This window comes from Equus asinus, chromosome 6, assembly GCF_041296235.1.
Source record: "Equus asinus isolate D_3611 breed Donkey chromosome 6, EquAss-T2T_v2, whole genome shotgun sequence".
Classification (NCBI taxonomy): domain Eukaryota; kingdom Metazoa; phylum Chordata; class Mammalia; order Perissodactyla; family Equidae; genus Equus; species Equus asinus.
This window is the reverse complement of record NC_091795.1, coordinates 47,670,279-47,681,646: the sequence shown is the minus strand read 5'-3', so window position 1 is coordinate 47,681,646 and position 11,368 is coordinate 47,670,279. Positions and strand designations below refer to the sequence as shown.

Sequence of the window (11,368 nt, the reverse complement as noted above, 5' to 3'; positions counted from 1 at the left end):
GTGTTCCCTGGGCGGTGACATACAGCATTCCTTTCGCTTGAGGCATCCGAGCCCGAGGAGCTGCAGTCTCCCCTTGGGAATATGACATAACCATAGGCGGGAAGGGCCTCACAAAAACAGACCGGTGTCCACACGTCTTTCTCCGAAGGAGAACCCTTCCCAGCCAGCCCGTGGGCCAGAACCCCCACGTCTGCAGAGGCTCAAATGCCATCCCGTCTCCAGCCAGACAAAGAGCCCAAAGCCAGCAATCTGATAGGATGTGTTTATATTTACATGGTACATTTTAAAGCAATGGCTACGTTGGTCATACATATTAGAAACCATAAAAAAAAGTTAAGAACTAAAATGTACATCATACACTTGTATATATATTTTTTACACAGAGGTAAAAAGGCTTATTATAAAAAAATCAATACAACAGGGTTTTTAGTATACAGGTAAAGAATGAATTATGCTTCAGGCACTTTAATTTGTTAATGTGAGCAAATAGCTTAGGGGGTCAGGGGGAAGCTTCCCAACAGAAAATCTTTTGGTTAATGTTTTGTTACCACAGATACAAAAATAAAATCTGAATAATTTCTCTCAAATGATTGACGTCAGTATGGCAGAGCTGACTGGGAAAATGCTACACACTGCTCAGCTGCAGCGTGGTAATTAGAGAGAGATGTATTTACATCAATGTCCCCATGGCTGTCCTTGTGCCCTTAACTGCTGCCTTCACCAACCAAAAGTGTACGCGGAAGAAGATTCACCAGCATAACTCTTCAAAGGGGTGGAAAAGGAGTAGAGATAAAGGAAGACAGAAATAGATAATGACTAATTAGGGACAACAAACACAAAGCGGCGGGATGTGTGTATTATCCTGAAATAAATAGGGGCACGTGAACTGAGGTCTAACAAAACATACATTAGTGTTGTGCTTTGTAGAGAGGAGACCTTGAGAAAGACCCCGAGGGAGCACCTCAGAGTGGGGGAGATGGTCTCTCGACAACGTCTGGAGGCTGGCTGCAGGTTTTCGAGATGTTCTCCTGGCGGGGGGGCGGCTCTCGCATCACCAGATTGACAGCTCTCTGCTCCTTTCCCAAACTGGAAGGCCCGAACCAGTCACTCCAACAAATGAAAACGTACACCCACTAACTCATAAGCACATTGGGTATTTACACCGACGACCTGACTAAAGAAATGCGATGGGCTGTCAGATGAGCTGAAAACATTGCCATGAAGGTAAGCGTGGCCAGCATTTTCCCCGTACGATTGGCAGACTGGAAGAAGAAAGTCCCTTTCCTTGAAGACGGATGTCCTGTGTGCAACAGAGAAGGGATGAGGGAAGCAGGGAGAGAGGGACCAGGCAACACCCTCAGCTGGCAATGACCACAGGAAGATTATGGCAGGAAGAACAGCCAGCGCCAACAAGCCTGTCCCCCGTGGTCTCCAGGCCGTTCTGATTGTACTATGCTAGGTACAGGTAATCACTCTTCACTTTTCTTCTTTCTGCAGCAAGAAGATTTGGCTATTCTTTGCAATATATTAGAAAAATACTCTTTCCCAGCTAATTAGAAGCCTCCTATGTGGCAAGGCGACAGGTAGACCCAGCCTGCTGACTTGACCGTCTGTGCACCCAAAGTGGCAAGTCTGGGTTTGGGGTTGCAGGAGAAAGACACTTAGGCATCAGAAGGGTTTTTACATATGGCCATGTTTTTTCCCAAGTAGAAATGAAGAATTTGGTGATGTGAAATTGAGTCCAAAATGAAAAAAACCCCACAAACCCATGAACAAAAAAGGGCAACCCACCACTCTTCCAATTTATGACATTTAAAATTTCCCCCCGTTAATAGAAAATAGCCACTGGGGGGAAAAAAGCTCTTAGAGTTTTATTATTACAACCTTAGTGTTTTTTTACTTGGAACTTTTTTTGGAGAACACTGGTTTGTGTTTGAATAGACTACTTGGTTTGCAGAACAATGAGCAAAATTTCTTACTTCATTAGCATTTTCTTCTAATATTGCTAAAGTTTTAGAAGTGGTGGTGACATAATTTTAAAAAGTTCTACTTTAGGGGTACCTGGGGAGGCTCAGAAAGACCTGAAACCCCCTTTCTAGCCCTGGTCCGAGAGGACGCGATGCAGTTTACGGAATTTTCCTGATTCGCACAAGTTAATCTGAAGTTAAGGCTCAATTCTCAGTCGCTTTACGGGTAGAATGTTCGCATCAGTGAATAACTGACAAGATTTGGATGAGTGGGGCGCAGAACACGATGATGGGCTCAAGATAGACACTGCAGCTTACGGGGGAAATGCGGCTTTGGACAAGTTAAAGCGATCTTGTTTTGTGGTAGAAGTTAACTAGCTCACCTCCTATACACAACAACCGACTGCAGGTTAAAATACTTCTGGCAGGGTTTCATCATTCTAACATCACATTTCCGCAGGACCCCGATGATGCTCATTAGCAACAGTCAAGCTGACCCAAGAGAAAGGGGGTCTTCCACGCTCCTGGAAAAAACCACCTACAACACCCACCAAAGATCAGCAGTTCCGACTACAGGTGACTGAACTGGAAGAGGTGGGGAGGAAGGACAGGAAATCAACACGGATAAGACAGCTTGATTACAGATCGCTAATACACAAGAGTCTCTGCGGAGGTTCCTTTCCTTAGAACACTGTGTGCGTGTATGGGTGTGTGGCTGACGCAGAGTGGGGGGCTGGGGGGAGGGCAGAGTCCACCGGGGAGGTTCCCCAGGCTGGAAGGGCGCCCGCCAGGTACCAGGGAGCAGGGGAGAAGATGAGAGGGTGGAGAAGACAAGTTCCCTTGCGACCGTGGACGGAGGAGCGGGAGGGAGGGGCACCGAGTCACACGGCCGCTTTGTGCTTCCCGCCGCAGCACCTGCACATCACTCCGCAGTGGTAGCAGGCCCGAAGGGGCAGGTAACAGCACATACAGGGGGCCAAGAAAGACAAGGCAATAAGAGCCATCCACCGGAGGCAAAACTTCTCGTCGCTAGTGTCGCACGAGCATGGGTCTGTATAGTCTCCCTCGGGGTCCGACATACAGTGATAGAGCATGCTGTCTGCACACCACATACAGCTCACCCGGCGGATGCAAGTTCTCACGGAGTCGGGCGCGTCCTGACAGTGGCCCCTCCGGTTATCCTCGTGGTTGAACATGTCCCTGCAGTACTCGCACCGGGAGCGCTCGCCGTCCTCCTTCCGCCGCCGGGACTTGCCCCGGGCCGGCTGCGTCTTGATCACGCCACCCCCGCGCCCTTTGGGGTCCTCGCCGAGGCCAAAGTCTGAGGAGTCCACGTAGGGGTAGTTGTAGTCGTGCTTGGGGACCTCGCCCTTGGCGAAGCGCACGTAGGAGTCCACGTCCTCCGAGGTGTCCAGGTACTTGCCCCTCACGGGCGCGTGCCGGTAATCCTCGTATCCCGTCATCCAGATCTTCTCCCGGGGGTTAATGCGCACGATCTCCTCCTCGTCGTCTGGGAAGCTCACCTGGCGGTAGGGCCTTGGCATCGGCTGCCCCAGGAAAAAGAGACAATATTTTATAGCAGCGTCCCCTTTTCCATCCTCTATTATGCACCTTTCACCTTGACAAAGACATTTCTTGAAGGAAGGGACCCATCCTGTAATTACTGAACATCTTGTGGGTCAAAGATAGTGTGTCAAATTATGTCTCAATTCATTCCTGGGTCAGGAAATTAATTTAATGGGTCGAGACCGGCGTTATTCCCCTTTTTGTTGAAATATTACCATATATGCAGGAAAGTGTGAACATTGTAAGAATACAGCTGGAATTTTCAGAAACTGAACACACCCAGATCAGGCAGCAGACCGGGAGAAGCCTCCCCGGGACATGCCCCACCTCCCTCCAGCACCTCCCACCTCTGGGGGGATGGTGACCACTGTGCTGATCTCCTACAGCTTAGGTTAGTTTTTGCACAGTATGTTCTCTTTTGTAAGACCAGCTTTTTCCCCCTCAGCGAAATATAAGAACTGTATGTTATAAGGGTAAGTACTTTTCATTATCTAGGTGTATACACTACATCCATACTGGGTCACAACATGAAATGCATTTCTCACTGAGGGTCATGTCCAGAAAAGCAAAAGGGGATACTAAGGATAACTACCTTGTAACATGGTCTGGAAGATAAGAAGCCCAGATATAAAAAGGGCAAGAGAACAGGCTCCAGAGGCTGACTGCCTGGGCTCGAAGGCCCCCAGGCTCTCACAGATGGTGAGGGGCAGAGCTGGCACCCAAGCCCTGGCAGCTGGGACCCAGAGCTACACCCTCGGGCCTTCACCCCCAAATGGCATCCTCCCTTAGGGTGACAGAGCCGTCTCTACAGGGAGTTGTGCTACACTTTGCAACAATGCCTTGTCCAGAGTGGCAGGCGCTGAGTAAAGTCACCGAGTAGACGCAGGTAAGCCTGCCTTGCACGGGGCATCTCGGCTGCAGCAGAGAATGAGATTTTCCACCTTCAAAGTCCTTGGGGCGTGAAGGCTTTTTCAGGGGTGAGAAACATGGCTCTGAGCAGACCCGCTGGAGTCAAATTCGAACTATGGAATTTACCGGCAAGTAGCTAAGCCTCGCCACTGCTGCTGGTCTAGTGGTTAAGATTCAGCACTGCAGGGGCCCGGGCCTGTCTCCTGGTCAGGGCACCACACTACTCGTCTGTTGGTTGTCATGCTGTGGCGGCTGTGTGTTGCTGCGATGCTGAACACTATGCCACCAGTATTTCAAATACCCGCAGGGTCACCCATAGTGGACAGGTTTCAGTGGAGCTTCCAGGAAGAAGGACCTGGTCACCCACTTCCGAAAAAGTGGGCTATAAAACCCCTATGAATAGCAGCAGAGCATTGTCTGATGTAGCATCAGAAGGTGAGAGGATGGCGCAAAAAGACCGGTTAGGGCTCTGCTCTTCTGTACACAGGGTCACCAGGAGCTGGAATCGACTCCAGGGCACTAACAACAAAAAGCTAAGCCTCAGACTCAGTTTCCCCAACTATCAGACTGCTTAGGGCTATTGTGAGAATGAAGAGAAAGAATCTATGCTGTAGTGTCAGCACACAGCCTGTCACACTGGATGTGCCTGATGCCTGTTGCCATTACTGTCATTATAATATTGTTATAGAATTTAAATCACAGGGTAATTAGATTTACCCATCACTTCCCACCAGACTGTGAGGTCCTGAGGGCAGGGGTCACATCTCACATGCTTTGCCCTAATTCCTGTCAGATTATTGACATCAGAGTTCCTTGGACTTTGGAAAATAACAATCCTGTAGGATTTCAAAACAAATCTTGGGAGCTGACATAGACTTGCTAATTATTTATTTTGCAAAGTAAGGAGAGTCAAAAACTCAATTCCCATCTATCTACTGCTACCATAATGTGATTTAAAAAAGAACATTTTAATGCCAAAAAATTAAGAGGCACACAATAAGATAATTAGAAAAAAAAAAAGTCATATAAATCTAGCTTTATGTCAGAAAAAAAAAACCTTACTGCCCTGTGCTCCTTTTTCTCTTTTCAAAGCAGACTGGTGGCCACATTGCTCCACACGGGCACCAGTCCATGCCCCAGTTTGGGAACCTGCTCCGCAAAACAGCCACTTGGTAAATATTTGTTGAATTACTGAATTCCAGACTCCAGCTACATCTCCGAGCAAGCCTGGGCCTGCAGCCCACGGTGCCAGGGCGCTCGAGCCAAGTGTGTAGCATTCTTTAGTCCTGATTGTGGTTCTGTGCTTTCACTCAAAGCCAGGAGGCCGTGTGGACAGAGGACGCCGGAGGCAGGAGAGCACCCTGGGTGAACAGACCTGCACTTGAATCCTGGTCTACCAGGGCTTCTAGCTCTCTAAGCCTCCACCTCCTCCTCTATAAACTGGGGGTGTCAATGACCTGCCTGGTCGGGTGATTTGTGAGGATTAAACGAGAAAAAGCACAGGAAGGGTTTAGCAAAGTGTCTGGCACACAGAAAACTGAGTCAGGGGGAGCAGCCGCTGCCACCCTCAATATGGGTGGGGATGCAAAGTAGGACAGCAGAAGAGGCCTGGCCTCAGGGCATTTGGCTACGTGGGAAGGCAAGGAGACCTTCTGGCCTCGGGAACCATCCACCCCGCTGACCTCAGAGGAAGGAGCGAGACTGCTGCTCACCTGTTCGAGGTGATAGTGGTCCGCGGGGTACGGGTCGTGGAGGTGGCCCAGGGTGTAAATCCGCCGGTGCTCACAGGATGTGGGAGAGGAGATTGTCCGGGTAGGTTGTTCCCTCTTCTGAGAGGAATTAGAAGAACTATCTGTAGCTGTCTGTTTGGAGGGAGGTAACCAAGAGTTAATTAAAACAACAGAAACCAAACCCACACACCAAACCCTAACACACCGTCCAGCCCCATGTGTGGCGTCCTGCAGCACTTCCCGAAATCTGGAGTTTATCCTGGCCCTGGGAGGCAGGAGGACCCCTGAAGGGCCAGATTGTGTAAACACGAGGTGGCTGGCTCAACAGGCAGAGAAACCCAACCACCAGACCCTGGAAAGTTGGTTTTTTTTCAAATGTGGGATCGGCGACCGGGTTTTGGGGAAGGGCCTCCTACCCCAGGCCTCCCGCTGGCATGTTCCAGTTTGATCAGGAACGGTTACCCCACTTGTGGCCTGGACTGCAAGGTACGCAGGCAAGCAGGGGAGATGCAAACAAGAAAAAATCAAACCCAGATGTTTCTATGTGGGGCTAATTCCAGCCCGGGAAAGCCTCAGAGATAAGACACCGCAGGGGTGTTATGATGCTGGCTTTCTAGGAAGAGATTTCGTAATCTTTGGGCTGGAGGCAAGCCTTGGGGGTCACCTTAAACTGCACAGAGGGACAAAGGCCACCATTTGTGGCGGGTGAGTGCAGAGCTGTTTTCCCAGCAGATGTGACGAGTTCAGGCTGGAGCCTCTAGGATGGCATCTCTGGAAGGATCAGATATCGGGATAGACTGTGGCCAGGAGCAGAGCACAGGGAGCCCCGACCACCTCCCAATATACCCACCACCTAGGTGCTTCATGCTACCACCTGAGACCTGAGGTGGGCCAGGTGATCCCAGCTGATGGTCTCTCCACAACCCCCCAGGGCCCAGGAGCCATATGCTTATAAAAGGCTTTGTTAATTGCAGCTGGCAACCACCTTTAGAACCAGGGCCCCTCAGGATCCCCACTCCACCTTCTACTTTCTTAGTGATGATCTCATTTTTTCCCTTTTTCCTAAATAAATGAAAAAGTTTTCTTTGATATCTAGGTGTCCTATTTCTTTCTTTCTTCTTCTTCTTCTTTTTTTTTTTGCTGAGGAAGATTTGCCCTGAGCCAACATCTCTGCCAATCCTCCCCTATTTTCTATGTGGGTTGCTACAATAGCATGGCTGATGAGTGGCCTAGGTCCACACCTGGGATTTGAATCCCCAAACCCAGGCCACCTCAGTGGAGCCCACAGAACTTAACCATGCATGATGCCATGGGGCTGGCCCCTAGGTGTCCTATTTCTGACAAATATCTAGGAACTCCTACTTGGCTGTTGTTTCTCACTCTTAAATTCCCCTTATCTCATTTGCTTATTTATCTCTTTTTATTTTATGTGTTTTTCGTTAGTGTCATAAGTCCTTTTAATGGCAAGGCAAGGTTAAAACAACTAGACTTATAGGGGCCAGCTTGGTGGCACAATGGTTAAGTTCGCACGTTCTGCTTCAGAGGCCCTGGGTTCGCTGGTTCAGATCCTGGGTGCAGACATGGCACCACTTGTCAAGCCATGCTGTGATAGGCGTCCCACATATAAAGTAGAGGAAGATGGGCACAGATGTTAACTCAGGGCTCGTCTTCCTCAAAAACAAAACAAAACAAATAGACTTATAAAAGTTGTTTTTACCCCCCTCCCCTTTTAGAAAGTAATAAATGCTCAGAAAAATGGGACTACAAGTATTCAGGAAAAAGAAAAGACACCCATATTTCGATCATGCAGCAACGCCCACTGTCAACTCTTAAAACTTGGAGGACACGTGCACCGTCCTTTTGGGGACCCAGTCCTCCTGGATTTCTCTCTCATTCTGTTTGGTCCAAGTGCTGTGGGTCTGACGCCTGTTTCCAATCCCTCAGTCCACAAGAACTAATTCATATATGGACACGCTGTCCTCTCTAAGGCAATACAAAGAGATTTTTGACAGAGAGGTAAGAAAAGATGCTGACTCTATTTCTGAAGTTAAGATCTAAGGGTCCTATAAACCTGGAATCCTAGTGAGGGCACAGGGAGGGAATCTTCTGAGTATGAAGTGAAGCAAAACAAAGAAGAAGGCCCACCTAGACACCACTTGAGCTTCTGGATCCAGACAATCCTGAACCCTGCTCCACCCTAGGCTGTCCCAATGATATGCTCCAATTCCCTTCAGTAACTTAAGCCAGAAGGTGTCGGGTCGGTCACTTGGGTGCACTTTTCCTCACTCCTGATTCCACCTCTGGCAGCAGTTCCACCTGCACCCTCTCTACAGCAGGTGGAATGGAGCTGGGCCTGGAGGCTGCTGCTTCCCTCCTCTGCCTCTTGGAGGCCACCCAACTGGCAAGTCGCACATGCTGGCAACCATTCTTGGGACTGTGAGGTCCAATTGGAGGTTAAGGGGCCTCCCATTGTGGGGAGGCTGTGGAGATCCAGCGCCCCTGTGCTGGCAGGGCAGGTCTGTCTAAGCCTGGGATCCGGTCCTGGGACATCCACTCCTGCATCTTCAGTAACAAAGGGTCTCCTATCTTTTTTTTTCTTTCCCCCTCAATTGGTTCAGAACTCAGATAGGGAAGAGTTGCCAGTTACCCCTCAAATCCCAGTAAGTGAAAGAGACCAGACGGGTACACAAGAATTTTTACTTTCTTCCAAACTCTGGCCTGTCTTCTAACTGTCATCCACTCTTTACGTCTTCGGAGGTGCTGCCTCCCTCTTTAACACTCGGGTGGTTGTCGATCAGTGAGAACAACAAAGCAAACAACTCTTAATTGTCCAGACTGTGTGAGTGCTTACGAGGTGCCAGGCCCCGGCTCCATGTGAACGCGGCTGCCGGTACGCTATCGTCCCCGCATCACACACAGGAGAACAGAGAGCCTGAGAGATGCACGATCCTGCCAACCGTGGCAGGCAGCCACTGGCAGAGCTGGGCTGAAATGCAGCCCTGACCACCAGGCCCAGCGGATTTCAGTGCCCCACACTGCTGCTTCTCAATTCAGGCGAGCCCGTCCCCATGCAGGCTCTGACAGGTGTTTTGTAGAGATGAACACAAGCACCACTTCTCCAAGTAAGAAGGTGCACCCTGCCTTATACAAACCCAGAAGATAAGGGGGCGGTGTCTCGCAATACAAAGGGTTCCAATTAGGGATCTCAATAACCACTTTTTGAATGAGTCAATAGGGGCCCTTTGGTGTGATCAAATCTCAAGGGTTAAATTCTTATCCAACTCCCACATGACAGTCACCTCGTAGGTTAGGAGCTGCCCTTGTATTGAACACTGTTATACGCACTCAGCATTTAGTTCTCAGAAACTCGGTTAACTCCTCAGGGTCACCTCTGTGTTAGTCATCTGTCCACCCGAATCCACCCTACTTTCTGTGACCCATGTCCAGGTTAACAACACATAGCAAGTCATTCTGAGAAACGAGCCACACCCAGTTTCTCCTAGTATTCACGAGCCATCAGAAACACTGTCTTCTGATGCAACCATCCTACCTCCCCAGACCCAAACAGCCTCTTCCCACCGCAGAGTCCAGGGCATCGCTTCCCGGACATTGTGAGAGAATGCGAGACTGAGAAAGGCCTTTTAGTATCTCCTTATCTGACAGGGAATTGGTCCAGAGGAGCAGGAAGGCCGGAAAACTCTGGAGCGTGTCCACAGTTCACTGCCTGCTGAGGGGACCTTCCAGCCCAGCGCCTCCCATGCCTGTGTCAGTCTGGACTCCAGAAAGGAGAGCAGGCAAGAGAAGCTCCATTGGAAGCCGGGGCTTATTTCCGATCCATACTATCAGACAAATCTTGCAAAGTGGCGAGTGTGACCTACAAACAAAAGGAATGTCCTGTCTGGGCATCTCCAAGGAAGGCCAGGGAAGAAACATCCTGTCTCCCACATGCACCTCGGAATGGCCTCTCCATGACTCTGCTTGTGGTTTCCACACAGAGCCTCAGAAAAGCAGCCCGCGAAGCTATGCACCTACACACAGTCACATGCCAGATTCTTGAGCATCTCTCTGCTATTTGTGTGCACAAGCTAATGACACCTACCAATCTGACAGCTTCACCTGCAACTCAGACTCTGGCCGCGTTTTAAACTTGCCTTGCTCTCCAGTGGGAGTCTCTGTACTGCTGCAGGTTTGAGCTCAAGAACAAAAGCAGCAGTCCTCCGCGGCTCGTCTCTGCTCCAGGACCTCAGGCTCCTAACAGCAGAGGCTTCAGCGGCAGCTTCCCCACGTCCGGAGAGAGCGCAGTCAGAGCGAGCCCTCAGTGCCGCGCATTGTGGACAGCGAGGCCGGCACTGCCGACCCCTGGGAGGTCTCGCGCACCGTGATGCAGCAAACACAATTGTGGCCGCCTGCAATGTACTCTCCAAGACATCTTGCCTCTGTTTGACTGGGACTCAGTGCCAATGCCCATTATTACAAAGATATCCAATTAAGAAGTCTGCAACCTAATTAATACGCAGCGCTGAACAACAGAATCGCAATGGAGTATTACAATGCTAACCAACAAGGCCACAGCTCAGGTGGACTGATTGGATTCATTCTCTGCTAGTTATAATTGTGTGATTTTGGTCAAGTTAACCTCTAACTCCAGTTTTTACATTTGCAAAATCGTCCTCAGGGTTATTGCAAAAATGAAAGGAGATTAAGCATTTCCATGTTCTAAACTGTTACTGCCGATTATAGACAAGTTACTGATTTTGTTATGTCGGTCCTGTATCTGGCTGCCTTAACTCCCTTATGAAAGTTCAAATACCTTATGCAATGATTCTCTGGATTTTTCTAAGTAAATCGCAACATCCACAAAAGAGTTTGGTCCCCCTTCCAGTATTTACACTTTTTCTTGTCTTATGGCATCTTTTGCCAGGGCTTGCAGCGTGACAGGGAAAAACAGAGGTGACAGTGGCCCTGCTTGCCTTGAATCTGACTTTCATGGGACAACTTCTAATGATTGTCTATTAAATATGATGTTTCTAAAGAACTTGAGTGATTATAAAGTTCCAAAAGTTTCCTTGTATTCTAGATTGCTACGGGTTTTCACTAAAAGATGATGGATGTCACCAGATGTTTTTTCTCTATCTATTGAGATGATAACATAATCTTTCACCTTTATTTTATTAATGTATGAATTAAACTGTTGGC

At 49.1% G+C, this 11,368-nt stretch overlaps 1 protein-coding gene across 3 annotated transcripts in view; it reads right to left on the bottom strand.

The window, feature by feature from the left end:
* Positions 1–248: 248 nt before the first annotated feature.
* SPRED2 (sprouty related EVH1 domain containing 2) overlaps positions 249–11,368 on the bottom strand; it is a 112,337-nt gene continuing 101,217 nt past the window's right edge. For all 3 annotated transcript variants that reach the window (XM_014836769.3, XM_070512706.1, XM_014836770.3), the window contains exons 5-6: positions 6,155–6,304; positions 249–3,514 (exon numbers count right to left, since the gene is read on the bottom strand). In XM_014836769.3, the coding sequence (XP_014692255.1) occupies positions 2,849–3,514; positions 6,155–6,304 (816 nt within the window). In that variant the 3' untranslated portion in view covers positions 249–2,848. The remainder of the gene's footprint in view (positions 3,515–6,154; positions 6,305–11,368) is intronic.